The sequence below is a fragment of the Trachurus japonicus genome, chromosome 3 (assembly GCF_045865225.1).
Source record: "Trachurus japonicus isolate A0001 chromosome 3, Traja_1.0".
Classification (NCBI taxonomy): Eukaryota; Metazoa; Chordata; class Actinopteri; order Carangiformes; family Carangidae; genus Trachurus; species Trachurus japonicus.
The window spans coordinates 487911-504011 of record NC_140909.1 but is presented as its reverse complement, the minus strand read 5'-3'; the positions used below and the strand labels follow the sequence as shown (position 1 = coordinate 504011).

Here is a 16101-nt window from a genome sequence, read left to right as displayed (position 1 = left end):
AGTGTTTGAGCTAAGCTAATTAGCGACTTTAGGTGGAGTCAGGCTAACACTACCTATACACTTCCAGTGTTTGAGCTAAGCTAATTAGCGACTTTAGGTGGAGGCAGGCTAACACTACCTATACACTTCCAGTGTTTGAGCTAAGCTAATTAGCGCCTTTAGGTGGAGTCAGGCTAACACTACCTATACACTTCCAGTGTTTGAGCTAAGCTAATTACGGCGATACGACTCTATCTCCCTTGTTACTGCACACACAGTGGAAAGGATGGTGTCTATCTGCTGGTCATGGACTCGGGAGTGAGGAGTGTTGATGGATTGACAGTGTTGAGGTGCAGAACGATCCACAGAGTTCACAGAAGGAGACAGAAGAAGCTATTGTTAAAGGGCCAGAGTTTAAATTACCACCAAACGGTAGAAAAACCCGTCTTGGAGGTGTAACGGTTTTTATCGTCCATCAGTCAGTCACAGTTTGATACCTGAGCTGTAGCTGAAACTCTAAAAACAGGATTTTTTTACATTTCACACACCAGTCTGTTCTCTGAACAAACAGAGATGCTGAACGAAGCCTCTGTGTCTCCACCAAGATCCAACTAGCGTGATCGCGCCAACGCTGTTATAAAGCTGAGTTGCATCAACAGAACAAAGTGATGCTATCTGCAGTTCTGCTGCATCAGTTCAGATCCTTTCAACACTTGACACTTGTAACATTCCCATCGGGTGAAATGTTTGGACAAAAGACAGAAATATAAATATAAATATTTTTCTGATCTGATTCCATTGAATAAACAATAAAAATTCTTCCAGTCGCGTCCAGCTGATAGAAAAATAATCCATCATCTTGGCAGGTGAAAGGCGTTCTGGCCGAGCGGCTCAAGCAGCGGTGACAGATGATGAGCTCATGTGTTCGTTAACGACCAGCGCTCTGTTGTTAAAGGGATACGCCAACATTTTTCTTTTTTTTCGTGTCTTGCCTCACTCCCGAGTCCATGACCAGCAGATAGACACCATCCTTTCGACTGTGCGTGCAGTAACAAGGGAGATAGAGCCGTATCGCCGTAATTAGCTTAGCTCAAACGCTGGAAGTGTATGGGTAGTGTTAGCCTGCCTCCACCTAAAGTCGCTAATTAGCTTAGCTCAAACACTGGAAGTGTATGGGTAGTGTTAGCCTGCCTCCACCTAAAGTCGCTAATTAGCTTAGCTCAAACGCTGGAAGTGTATAGGTAGTGTTAGCCTGCCTCCACCTAAAGTCTCTAATTAGCTTAGCTCAAACGCTGGAAGTGTATAGGTAGTGTTAGCCTGCCTCCTACCTGAGCTGAAATCAGCAGTCAGAAGCTGATTTCATTTTAGCTCTAAACTCTGTAAATATTTCACTTTATCCACATTTCAAACATGTTTAGGAGAGAAAGTAGCCGTTTAGATCAGCAGTGTGTCGTTAATTTGTCTAAATACCAGCTGTTTTTTTCGGATGAATTCGGCGCTACTCAAGCTAGCCGTTGTGACCAACACACTTCCGGTTACTTTCACAAAATAAAACACCTGTTGCCCTTTACATACAGAAAACCATGACGATAGAATTTGTGCTTTTACTTTGAAATAGGAAGCTAACCTACCCTCGATTGTAGCTAGCTTGAACCAAAATAAAGCGTCTTTGCTTGAACCCTCCGTTTTGACCGATCTGGTCCCGTTAGCGGCATTTGACCGCTCAAGATGCCTTACCGGAGAGTTTTGTCAGCTCTGAGACGAAGAGTTTCTCTGATGACTTTAGGTGGAGGCAGGCTAACACTACCTATACACTTCCAGTGTTTGAGCTAAGCTAATTAGCGACTTTAGGTGGAGGCAGGCTAACACTACCTATACACTTCCAGTGTTTGAGCTAAGCTAATTAGCGACTTTAGGTGGAGGCAGGCTAACACTACCTATACACTTCCAGTGTTTGAGCTAAGCTAATTACGGCGATACGGCTCTATCTCCATGGTTACTGCACGCACAGTGGAAAGGATGGTGTCTATCTGCTGGTCATGGACTCGGGAGTGAGGCAAGACACGAAAAAAAAGAAAAAATGTTGGCGTATCCCTTTAAGGAGCTGCACCTGTTGACGGTGTGGCATGGCGACCTACCTGGAGTGATGATGACACTGTTGGCCTCTTTGATGATGTCGATGGTCTGGTCCAGGTTGACCTCGGTGTGAGTGCCGACGATCTCCATGGGCTTCCCGCCGGCTGTGGACGTCGTTCCGTAGCCGCCGAGGATCACGTTGGGAAGGGAGCGGTTCATGGCCTGGAGGAGGAGGAGGAGGAGAAAAGGGAAGTCTTTCTACTTGGCTTTAAAAAAGAGAAGCTACATCACGAAAAATAAGCCTGACAAGTTAAAATCTGGAAGGTTTTCTGTAATTTCCTTGAGAAAAATGAAATTGAAGTAGAAGATTTATCTATCTTTTCATTTTATCTTGATTTAGTATACTCATTTAGACCTCTACATACATTTATATGTAGCTATCTCTTTGTGTACATATATATAAAAATGTACTCATTTATTTATTTACTTATGTTTTATTTATTTATCTTTCTACCAACATGATTCTAACACATGCAATGATCTAGTGTCCTTTCCCTTTTTTTTCTCCTTCTTTCAGTTATTTGTTTATTAATTTTATTTTCATCATTATTATTGCTATTATTATTGTTGTTTTCTTGTATGTGCCTTCTTGTTTCATGTTGTTCACTGTTTGTAAAGTAACAAAATGTGCAATAAACATATGTTTAAAAAAAAAAAAGAAGCAGAAGGAGAAGAATTCAGACTCAGGAATGAGCGAGTGGTCTGGTTGAGCTCCGTCTGGACGTCCGTCACATGATGTAGGAGAGGATGGCGCCAGAGAAGCCAATCAGAGACTCAGGGCCGGCCCTAGGATGTTGGTGGCCCCCTAAACAAGATTTTAGTTTGTGGACCAAATCACTGGTTAAAACTGAATACAGACGTGTTTATGCCTCTGAGGTTTGAGGCCATTTTCTCCACTTTTACATATTTTCTTAAATTTATCTTTTTAAGATACTTGCAGATGTAACAATACTCAAGTGTTTTATGTCTAAATATTAGAACCTCCGCTGTAAGCACACTGAGGCCAGTTTGTCCTAGAACACTGTAGAAAGAAATAATTTAGGACAAATGCTGGAAATTTGAGGTCTGCTTTTTGAAAAATGTCAAATCCCTTGTGAAAACACTCCTTCAGTCATGAGAATGAACTGTTTTGGTGCTTGAAATAGGATATGAATACAGTAATAGATAAGTGTAGAAAACAAGTCTAAAATGACATTTTGTCAGATTGCTTTTTGAGCACAAATGTTGTCATTCTGCCGTTCTGTTTTCACCAAATGTCTCAAATGTGAGATAAAAGAAGCTGAATATTGACTTCACATTACATATAAAGCTCATAGCTGCACGTGCAGACCTCAGGATGTTTAAATGACTTGATGAACCCCGGTACCTTTCTGATCATGTGGCCCCCCACCTAACGGCTGTGGCCCTAAACAACCACATAGAGGGTTTATGCCAGGGGCTGACCCTGCAAAGACTCACCACACACATGATGTAGGAGAGGAGCCAATCAGAGACTCACCACACACATGATGTAGGAGAGGATGGCGCCGGAGGAGCCAATCAGAGCGCCGACGATGGTCATGAGGTTGTTGTCGAGCAGGAAGCCTTCAGCACACAGCGCCCAGCCGGAGTAGCTGTTCAGCACCGTGATCACCACCGGCATGTCAGCGCCGCCGATGGCCGCCGTCAGCGTCACGCCCTGCAGGGACACACACACACACAGGGACACACAGAGACACACACACACACACAGGGACACACACACACAGAGACACACACACACACACACACACACACACACACACACACACAGGGAAACCAATCAGCCAATCAGAACGAGTCCAGTCGGATTCATTCTGACCAATGAGACGTTTCTCAGGAACTTCACCGATGAGAGAAACTGGATTTACAACGACACAACGGATCCAAGATGGCCGAGCTACCGGTCGCCACTGATGGAGGGAGGGATGGAGGAAAGGAGGGAAGGATGGGTGGATAGATAGAGAGTTCTTTCCATTCCTCCTTCTTTCCATCCATCCATCCATCATTCCTTCCTTTCACCCTTCCTTCCATTCTTATTTCCTTCCATCCATCCATCCATCCTCCCATTCATTCATCCATCCATCCATCCATCATTCCTTCCTTCCACCCATCCATCTATCCATCCCTTCCTCCATCCTTCCTTCCTTCCATCCATCCCTTCCTATGAACCAGTCTGCCATCCAGTCCTCCCATTAAGCTGTTAAAAGGGTTTTCTATGGAGTTTTTCCTCAGTGGAGGATGTTGTTATGATGGGATGTAAAGCCCTTTGAGACAAACTGGTGGTAAAAACGGGCTATACTAATAAAATTGCCTTGCCTTGCCTTCCATCTATCCTTCCTTCCTTCCTTCCATCCATCCATCCATCCAGTTAGTTTTATCTCTACACTGCAAAAACTCAAAATCTTACCAAGAATATTTGTCTTATTTCTAGTCAAAATGTCATTTCTAGTCAAAACAAATCTAATTATACATAAAATAAGACTCATCCCATAAAAAGCAGCTTGTTTTTAGACACTTTTTACGTCTTTCAAGCAGATTTTCACTTGAAATAAGTAGAAAAATCTGATAGTTGAAGTTTTGAAGTTTTTGACTGAAGTTTTTCTTCCTTATTACAAGCACAAAAAACTTACTTTCACTGGCAGATTTTTCTACTTATTTCAAGTGAAAATTAGTTTGAAACAAGTGAAAATGATCTAAAAACAAGTTCATTTTTAGGTGATGAGTCTTATTTTAAGTGGAAAGAGATTAGTTTTGACTAGAAATGAGACATTTTGACAAGAAATAAGACAAATATTCTTGGAAAGATTTTGAGTTTTTGCAGTGTACTCACCATGACGGTGGAGAGGCTCGACACCCCCAGCAGACAGCCCATAATACTACTCACCATGATGGTGGAGAGGCCCGACACCCCCAGCAGACAGCCCATAATACTACTCACCATGACGGTGGAGAGGCCCGACACCCCCAGCAGACAGCCCATAATACTACTCACCATGACGGTGGAGAGGCCCGACACCCCCAGCAGACAGCCCATAATACTACTCACCATGACGGTGGAGAGGCCCGACACCCCCAGCAGACAGCCCATCCCGGTGCCGTAGCTGGAGCTCAGCATGAACGGCACCATGCCGCCCATCGACGCCGCCATCAGCCCGGCGTTCATCATGTGTCGCCCCGGCAACATCAGGGGGGCGGAGTCTAGGACGCCTTCAGCCAAACACAGTCAGACCAACAATTAAACACTCATTACCGCAACATGGCATTCTCATTACCGCAACATGGCATTCTCATTACCGACATGGCATTCTCATTACCGACATGGCATTCTCATTACCGCAACATGGCATTCTCATTACCGCAACATGGCATTCTCATTACCGACATGGCATTCTCATTACCGACATGGCATTCTCATTACCGCAACATGGCATTCTCATTACCGACATGGCATTCTCATTACCGACATGGCATTCTCATTACCGACATGGCATTCTCATTACCGACATGGCATTCTCATTACCGCAACATGGCATTCTCATTACCGCAACATGGCATTCTCATTACCAACATGGCATTCTCATTACCGCAACAAGGCATTCTCATTACCGCAACATGGCATTCTCATTAACGCAACATGGCATTCTCATTACCGACATGGCATTCTCATTACCGCAACATGGCATTCTCATTACCGCAACATGGCATTCTCATTACTGACATGGCATTCTCATTACCGCAACATGGCATTCTCATTACGGCAACATGGCATTCTCATAACCGACATGGCATTCTCATTACTGACATGGCATTCTCATTACCAACATGGCATTCTCATTACCGCAACATGGCATTCTCATTACGGCAACATGGCATTCTCATTACCGCAACATGGCATTCTCATTACCGCAACATGGCATTCTCATTACCGACATGGCATTACCGCAACAAGGCATTCTCATTACCGCAACATGGCATTCTCATTACCGCAACAAGGCATTCTCATTACCGCAACATGGCATTCTCATTACCGCAACATGGCATTCTCATTACTGACATGGCATTCTCATTACCACAACATGGCATTCTCATTACTGACATGGCATTCTCATTACCACAACATGGCATTCTCATTACCGACATGGCATTCTCATTACCGCAACATGGCATTCTCATTACCGCAACATGGCATTCTCATTACCGCAACAAGGCATTCTCATTACCGCAACATGGCATTCTCATTAACGCAACATGGCATTCTCATTACCGACATGGCATTCTCATTACCGCAACATGGCATTCTCATTACCGCAACATGGCATTCTCATTACCGCAACATGGCATTCTCATTACTGACATGGCATTCTCATTACCGCAACATGGCATTCTCATTACCGCAACATGGCAGTCTCATTACCGACATGGCATTCTCATTACCACAACATGGCATTCTCATTACCACAACATGGCATTCTCATTACCGACATGGCATTCTCATTACCACAACATGGCATTCTCATTACCACAACATGGCATTCTCATTACCGACATGGCATTCTCATTACCACAACATGGCATTCTCATTACCACAACATGGCATTCTCATTACCACAACATGGAGTTTTTTAAAGGGACAACGAGGAGTTTCTATTTGGTTATAAAAAAGTCTGATATTAATGTGGATGAATCTACGTTGCCACTTGTTAATGGTCCATTTTAGATAAATCTATGGTTTTGTCTCTATGGTTATTTTGTTATTATTAGTGGTGGTGGAAATGCTGGGCGAGCCGACCAGCGTTTCTTTACTTTCGGTTTCGTGGCGAGTCATGAGAATAACGCCGCCGTATGAATCTCCGTTTATGGTGGGAACTACGACGGTATGTGATCGTCTTCCAACCTCTGACTTTAATTCTTGATGAATGAAAACATGAGTCTGTCTTGCACCGGTCAAAGAATTTCACGGTGAGCGGAGGCTCATAAATGTAGTGGGAAAACACTTCGCTTTTCCAAAACTCCTCATTGTCCCTTTAACGAATTAATCAAGTAATAATCTTATTATCATGGTTTGTTTTAAAATGTATAAACATATTATACAACGCTTCTTATTTAATACCTGCTACATAAAAAAATGTGTATTCTCTTTTAACGAAGCAATTCAATAAATGAAAGTGTAAATCATTACAAATGTTTCAGTAATGAGAGATAAAAAGGAAATTACAAAAAAGCTTTTAGCATGAGTAATAAGACTACACTTAAACAATGGCCAAAAATTCACATTTTTAACCATATATTTAATGTAATGTTATGTTGCGGTAACGGTAATGATATTTTTTTTATGGACTTTATCTAAAAAATGTAAATGGACATATAGGACATATTTAAAACATATTCTAAACAAACATCTTCTAAAAATTCATTTTTATAGTTAGTTCAGACCATAAGAAGGGCATTTTAAAAATTCTCCTACTGACACCTTCTAAATCTGGATTTCGTGAGAATCAGCTAATTCCCCATGTGTTCAGAGGTTCAGGGGAATAATGTGACAAGATAAAACACGCAGCAGCAACTCTGACGGCCCCGGCCTCCAATCAGCTGTCTGAGTCTGCAGCCACAGCCATGCAGCCCCCCCACCCCCCACCAGAACAAATCACCAGAAAGCTTTGCATTTGTTCTTCTTGATCATTCACATTACAACGTAAATATGTGACTGCTGAGACACACACGCAGAACAGCGAGTCTGGATTTAGCCGAAGATCTCTAAAGGCTTTACCCAGATGAAAGAGACTCAGAGCCGGAGGACGAGAGGCTCAGCGTGTTTACACTGATATCAGAGTTTAAAGGAGACGAATTCTGCCCCTTTTCTGCCCCTTTCCCACTAATTAAAATAGTTCCCAGGTGTCTTAAAGACATGTCTGAGACGTGCTTCGGTCAAAATCCCCCAAAGATCAAACATCACAGCTCTGTCTGTTCAGAACGACTGGTTTCAGTGTCACTGTCCCTTTAAATGCAAATGAGCCGCTGCTCACCAGGCCAAGCCTGGAAATTACAGATTTTTTTGTCAATTCTCACATTTTGGGGCCAGACGGCAAAACAAACACCTAAATATATGTTAAAGAGCCTTCACAAAGTGATATTTCTATAATGTCTCCCCTTTAATGCAGAGCAATGATCAGACATGAAAAAGACCAAATCTACTGACTTTAACATTTGTCATATGCACAATATCTACTAGGGATGGGAAATCGGTCTGTTTAATTATTCCTTTAACCTTCGTCTTGTGTTAGCTTTCTGCTGCCATCTATGGTGTTTCGGGTCAGTTTTGACCCGTATTTTAAATCAGCTGTAAAATACACTAAATACTTTTTTTTTCATCCAATTAGTTTTTCTTCTCTTGGTTACATTGTCAGGCTTCCTTATCCATGAAAATATTGGTTTTAATATTTTTGGGTGTGGGCCCCTGGGCCTTTTTTGTCAGTATGACCCTTGGCTTCAATTGAGTCGGTTCTGACCCGAGTCTTAAATCAGCTGTAAAACACACTAAAAACAATTATTTATCATCATGATCCTCCCTTCGATCGCTGATAGACGATCCGATCGAAAGTCAATCCATCCCTAATATCTACAGAGAACACACACACACACACACACAGCAGGTACTACAGATATTGACCTTGCAGCTTGCCGTAGGCCACCAGCGAGCCGCTGAAGGTGACCCCTCCGATGTAGGTGCCCAGGTAGGCCACGGTCTTGATCATGCCGGCGGCCGGGTGAGCCTCCAGGTGAGGGAACTCGATCATGAACTCGGCCACGCAGGTGAGCACGGCGGCCAGCCCCACCAGGCTGTGGAACGCCGCCACCAGCTGAGGAAGGTCGGAGATCTCGATGCGCTTGGCGATGGTCAGACCTGCACCCAGACGGTAAGAACGGTAAGAAGTTAGTCAAAGAGCAGCTGGTTGCCATGGAGAGTTAGTCTTTAGTGTAGGACGGTTGTAAGTATAAGCATGACACCTACACAGAAACAGTTCTTGGGGATGTTTATCATCAGGGGGGGATGCTGTCAAATCTGCTGTGGTTTGGTCGGGGCTGATTTTGAGACCCACTATTTAGTCGCCTGAACATTTTGAAATTCAGGGACTTAGTTGATTACATTACAATACAAACCATGTACAAAGCAGAAAATAAACTTCTTCCTCAAGATATCCACAATCTGTTTAAAATGAAGGATTCCAGTTATAACCTGAGAAGACCACTATTATTTGAGAAACCAAAGACTCGAACTACTGTAAAAAATCACTGTCTTTCTGTTAGAGGGGTTAACATCTGGAATAATTGTCCTGAAAATATTAAATTCTGCTGTACTCTAGTCGGCTTTAAAAAACTTTATAAGAACAACATAATTTCTCGTTACAGTATGGAAAATTAAGTTGTTTTTTTTAAGGTAAAAGGGGTAGGGGTATATAAGCTTTGGCTTCAACCTACACCCTTTCGGTTATATAAGCTTGATATATACCGAAATAAATAAATTAATTCATTCATTCATTCATTCAATAATAATAATAAAAGACTGAATTTCGATGGCGCTGAATGTGGTGTCATTCTGTGAACATTAAATGTGGTATATGTGGACAGTTATAAAACGGAAAGGTGAAATCCTGCGATCTGATTGGTTGTTAACCGTGGTATAATGAGCATATACCACGGCTACTATTCTAAAGCCTTATCACAGCGTAGGCTATCACTCCGCCTCAGGCACGTATGACTGGTATGAATGGAAGTTGTTGTCATGTATCCATGACAACGGACTGCTGCAGTCCGTAGCAACAGACAGTCGATGTTTTTATGATGTTAAAAATGCAGTAAAGTAGTGTAATTGACAATGAATTGAAGGAAGGAAGGATAGATGGAAGGCAAGGCAAGGCAATTTTATGACCATGTTGAAGGTGAACTTTGACCTCCAGAGGGTTAACAATGGTAGAGGGGACTGAGCAGTGACAGAGCTACTAGGAGCTAACGTCTGGACAGCTGGGAACAGCTTTTTATTCTGCTGGAAGAAAACTACATGTCCTCTTTCATATTGTCATTATTGGTAACCGTTTTATAAAAGCTATATATCACTCCAGTCCGTGGTCTATGCTCATTCTACCACGGCTAAGGGGCGTTGTTCGGCCCGACGCAAAGCGGATGAATGTATTGCTATTGACAATGATATGACATTATGATATGTAAGTGAGTTCTGTACCACTGCTGACCTGGGGAGCTGTCTTGTCTTGTGTTGTCTGTGTGCTGTTGTCTTGTGTATCTGTTGTGTATCTGTTTGTATTTTTTATTTTTTTTATTTTATTTTACTTTATTTTTTGTGTTTTGTGTTTTATGTGAACATGGATTGTATTGTGTGGGACACAGATAGCACTGATGCATTGTAGAGATGTTGTATGGACCCCAGGAAGAATAGCTTTGGCGTTGCCATAGCTACTGGGGATCTGAATAAATCAATCAACCTGCACCGAGACACACAGACAGACGGAAAACAAGTCAGATGTCAGAAAATCTCAGAGAAACACCAGACACTAAACTTCTCATGCACTGGCTCAGTTTAAAAAAAAACAAAAAAAACAAAACATTTTGAAGTAAAAAAAATCAAGTTAAAAAGGAGCAAATGTCTAAAAGGCCTGCACCTGTTTCCAGTTACTGGGCCCGGTCTTCAAAGCAGATCTGATGAGTCTGAAGTTAAGTGTTTAAGTGTGTTTTCTTGAAAACACAGGGACACTAATTTAAGACTGAGTAAACCCTCATGTTCTGCTGCTTTCCCGTGTGTCTGTGTGCAAGTGTGTGTTGAGTCAAACATCGTTTATCATCCTGCTTTCTTAGATTACTATTAACATGTACAACTTTCAGACATGATGATGAAACCCACTGGTCTCTCTAGGCGGACCGGATCAATCCTCCTCTGGTATCAATTAACAGAAATATGTGTGTGTGTGTATATGTATATCACACTCATTTCAAGGGCAGAGACGTTGCACGCAAAGCTAATAACATGTAACTGCTTCATGATGGCCTCGTAATGCTGAATCAACTTCAGAGGAGAATGAAGACGTCCGAGACTGAAGCAGAGCTGCTGGTGGTCGCAACACGCTGTTCAGGATCAACTGTTATCAGGTCTTATCAACTGTTATCAGGTCTTATCAACTTTTATCAGCTTTAATCAGCTTTTATCAACTGTTATCAGCTTTTATCAGCTTTTATCAACTGTTATCAGCTTTTATCAACTGTTATCAGCTTTTATCATCGTTTTATCAACTGTTATCAGCTTTTATCAACTGTTATCAGCTTTTTATCAGCTTTTATCAACTGTTATCAGCTTTTTATCAGCTTTTATCAACTGTTATCAGCTTTTTATCAGCTTTTTATCAGCTTTTATCAACTGTTATCAGCTCTTATCAACTGTTATCAACTTCTATCAACTGTTATCAGCTTTTATCAGTTTTTATCAACTGTTATCAGCTTTTATCAACTGTTATCAGCTGTTATCAGCTCTTATCAACTGTTATCAGCTTTTATCAACTGTTATCAGCTTTTTATCAGCTTTTATGAACTGTTATCAGCTCTTATCAACTGTTATCAGCTCTTATCAACTGTTATCAGCTTTTATCAACTGTTATCAGCTGTTATCAGCTTTTATCAACTGTTATCAGCTTTTATCAACTGTTATCAGCTTTTTATCAGCTTTTATCAACTGTTATCAGCTCTTATCAACTGTTATCAGCTCTTATCAACTGTTATCAGCTTTTTATCAGCTTTTATCAGCTTTTATCAAGTTCTATCATCTTTTTTAAACTGTTATCAGCTCTTATCAACTGTTATCAGCTCTTATCAGCTTTTGTCAACTGTTATCAACTCTTATCAACTCTCATCAGCTCTTATCAGCTTTTTATCAGCTTTTGTCAACTGTTATCAGCTGTTATCAACTGTTATCAGTTTTTTATCAGCTGTTTTCAGCTTTTATCGTCTTTTTATCAGCTCTTATCAAAGAACTTTCTTTCTTTCTTTCTATACTTTTGATATTTACAGTAAGGCAAAAGAAACAATCATCATCAGACTAAAAGAAAAAAAAGATGAGGAAAATACATTTCGCTGAATGACCTTTTCTCCTCTGATTGGCTGTATTGTAACTAAATGAAGGCATCTCTAAAGTTTCACACTACCATTGTCAGTTTGGGTAAATTTCTAAGAGATTTACAACATCCATACAATAGAGTTATATAATGCCCCTTAAAGGGATAGTTCACCCAAAATTCAAACCCCTGTAACTCAGAGAAGCCACGGAGGACTTCTCCCAGCCCTTAGTCCACATGAGGAGGAGGAGATCATGAGTGAAATTAGAATTTTGGGTGAGCTATCCCTTTATAAACCCTGCTGAGCTGTGATCGGGGCCGTGTGGACTCAGACGGAGCGCCGTACCCAGCGTTCCTCCGGTGGCCATGGCCAGGGACATCTGGGACAGCAGCTCTGGAGAAGGTTTCAGCGCTCCCAGCGTGGCGGCGATGCCTCCCGCCACGCCCATCATGCCCAGCGCGTTGCCAAGGCGACTGGTGCGCTGGGCCGAGAGGCCGGCCAGAGCGCCCACACAGCACATCCCCGAGCCGAGGTACATCATCTAGGAGGAAGCACACACAGTCATGGCAACGGGACGTCGTCAGGGCAACAAGGAGGAGGCTGGAGATGTAAATACTAACTGTTTGTCAGTTCATTGTAGAGCTGCAACTAACGATTACTTTCATTATCGATTCATCCGTCTAAATGATTAATCCATTAATAACGATGAATCCAGAAGATTAAAAGGCAACGTGCATCAGTGGTTTAACATGAATTTCCCTCTAAAACAACTCTGTGTGGTAACGTTGTGTTATTATCTCATAGCGTGGTGAATGTGCAGCTCACAACTTGTCCACCAGAGCGTTGTGGAGTTGTTGGATTGTGTATTTGATGAGTTTGATGAGGGAAACCAAGAAATCCCATAATGAGCCTCCGTAGCGTAGCTCTGAGCAGCTCACGGCTCTGCTCCGCCGTTCTAAAAACAGCTTGCACCGACAATTAAAGGTAACGAACCTACTGCTATGACTATAGGGATTATGGCAATGGGGCCAATTTGACTAAATGTTGAACTATCCCTTTAAGGAAATCGATGTGCATACAATAATTTCCATTTTCCAAATGTATAAAATGTCTAAACCATTAATCGATTAGTTGTTTGTTCAATAAAATGTCTAAAAACATCGTTCAGTGTTTCTCAAACCACCAGACATCGTCCTCAAATGTCTTGTTTTGTCCACAAACCAAAGAGAGACTCAGTTTATTGTCATGAAGGAACAAAGAAACCAGAAATATTCACATTGAAGCAGCTGAATCAGAGAATCTGGACTCTTGTTGCAGCTGTAGTTCACTGATCTAGAGAAGATTAAATATTAAATGTTAGATATATATGTTGGTCACCTGCTCGATGCTGTAGCCGGCGGCCAGCGAGGCTCCGTAGCCGCCGACGAAGGCGCCGGCCGGCAGCAGGTACAGGTAGTTGTGCTCCGGAGGGTCGGTGGGACGTTTAAACATGTCCAGCATCCTCTGAGTGATGAGGAAACCACCTACACACACACACACACACACACACACACAGAGAGCACTGAGTGTCTTTGACTTGAGCAGACAGACAATCTTACTGTGTTAAACATCAAACCTGCTGTAGTAAACTTTATTTATTTTGGAAATATATTTTTATCAGCTTTTATCAACTTTTATCAGCTCTTATCAGCTTTTATCAGCTCTTTCTTTCTTTCTTTCTTTCTTTCTTTCTTTCTTTCTTCCTTTCTTTCTATACTTTTGATATTTAAGGCAAAAGAAACTCAGAAATGTATTTTTGAGTGTTTTTCTAAGGCTTTGGGTAAAAACCCTCTGGTGGCCATTCTAGAGGCCACAAGTGTCCTTTCTTCTGTTACAGTAATACATTTGAAAGAAGAGCAGTTCAATTTGGGATGGTGATATTGCTAAAAAGCTGATTTTACGAGTGTGGAAAATGGACTCTGTGCCCACTTATAATTTATGGTTGGGAGAATTGTTAAATACTTTACATCTGGAGAGACTGAGATTCTACAATGAAGACAGAGGGGATACGTTTGATAAAACATGGGACCTTAAAATGTGAGCCCATAGACACTTAACTGGCTATTGTACAAAACCTCGCAGTCCAAACAAGAGTATGATGTCTACTGACCTATTTATTTTACTATTATTTATTTATTTTTCTGCTTTTATATTCTATCTACAGTACTCATTTTATGACCATGAAATATTGTTGAGCTTGATGTGCTGTGTTTTTTACTTTTTTTTCTCTCTCTCTCTTCTCTTTTTCCTCTAGCTACTTATTTTTTCTCTTCATTTTATAAGTATTTTCTTTTTTCTTTTTTCTCTAAATTGAAAATCAATAAACATATTTCCAAAAAAAACCATCAAACCTGCGATGTTGATGGAGGAAACGAAGGCGGCGGCCAGAGCCAGACTCTCCGGTAGACTGGAGGGGGTGAGGCCTCCGCCCATCAGCACCAGACCCCCCACCGCCGTCAGACCTGAGGCCACAGGGGGGGGCGAGACCCGTCAGCTCAGGGACAGACAATAGAAACAAGACAGTGGTGTAGTCTAATGTTGTACTGCTTTTTAGGTGGTAAACTGTTCATACTTGTATCACATAGACGCTGGTTCTCAAACTTTTTATATCAAGGACCCAAATTTGACATATTTTTGAAAGATTATAGAGAAATTTCTGGAAAAAAAGTGGTAAAAATTCTCACAAAAAGAAAAAACAAAAAAGTTTAAAAATTTTTTTGAAAAAACTGGTAAAATTACTCAAGAATTCTAGAAAAAGTGGTAAAATTTTTCAAAAAGAAGGGGGGGGCAAACAATAATACAAAAAGGGGTAAAATTTCTTTAAAAAATAGTAGAAAGTAGAACAGAAAAATTGAGAAGAAACTGGTAAAATTTCTCAAAAATATTCTAGAAAAAGTGGTAACATTTCCATAAAAAGTAGTGGACCCTTGAACCCTGTCAACCCTCCCACTCTGAGAACCATTGACATTTACTTTAGTTAGATAGTTTAGTTGTACTGGCTATACTGAAGTATTTATGTATTTTCAGTTCACATAGACTACACCACTAATAAAAGCATGACTTCATCTGGTTTGGTCCAGACGGCCTTCGGCGGCCTTCGGCGGCCTTCGGCGGCGGCGGCGGCGCTCTGACCTGAGATGGCGTTGGTGACGGACATGAGCGGCGAGTGCAGCGCCGGCGTGACGCCCCACACCGTGTGGTAGCCGACGATCCCGGCCAGGCCGAAGGTGGTGACCATCTGGGTGAAGGCCGCGTTGGGGGAGATGATGCCCAGCAGCAGACACGTGGACACGCCTACACACACACACACACACACACACAGAGTTCATGTTGTGTACAGTCAGGGTTTCTACACATTTGAAATGTCCAAATTCCAGACTTTTTCCAGACTTCTCGGTAAAAAAATTCAAATAATTTGTGATATTTAAAGCAGAAGTAAGTGGTCCGGTGGTTTTGGCTAATGCTGCGTTCCAGGCAGGCTTTTGAAATCATAAATTACAGCTTCACATCACGACTTACGACTTTGTAGCGTTCCAGGCAACCCACTCGTGTTTTTCCGACCTGTTTTACCGGTGAAAGTCACTATAACGGCCACTCGTAACTTCTGACCAGTGAACTCGTACCAGATCGAACTGGTACCACTTCACAGGTCGGAAAAATACGAGTTTCCTTGAACGCACCATAACAGTCCTCGTCCCTACGTCGCCACATTCACGGCGTTCCTTGGCTGCACACACAGCCCTGCATGCCGTTCTCTCTCCTCATTGGATAAAAACTGTAGGATACGATAAATGTTTTCTCCTGGGCTCAGAG

General features: G+C 41.9%; 1 protein-coding gene across 1 annotated transcript in view; it reads right to left on the bottom strand.

Annotated features, from left to right (window-relative positions):
* Positions 1-16101, bottom strand: part of nnt2 (nicotinamide nucleotide transhydrogenase 2) — a 41279-nt gene that overhangs the window by 11173 nt on the left and 14005 nt on the right. The window contains exons 10-17 of the mRNA XM_085804650.1: positions 15421-15582; positions 14640-14750; positions 13627-13772; positions 12595-12790; positions 8804-9037; positions 5183-5343; positions 3614-3793; positions 2118-2277 (exon numbers count right to left, since the gene is read on the bottom strand). Of these exons, the coding sequence (XP_085660776.1) occupies positions 2118-2277; positions 3614-3793; positions 5183-5343; positions 8804-9037; positions 12595-12790; positions 13627-13772; positions 14640-14750; positions 15421-15582 (1350 nt within the window). The remainder of the gene's footprint in view (positions 1-2117; positions 2278-3613; positions 3794-5182; positions 5344-8803; positions 9038-12594; positions 12791-13626; positions 13773-14639; positions 14751-15420; positions 15583-16101) is intronic.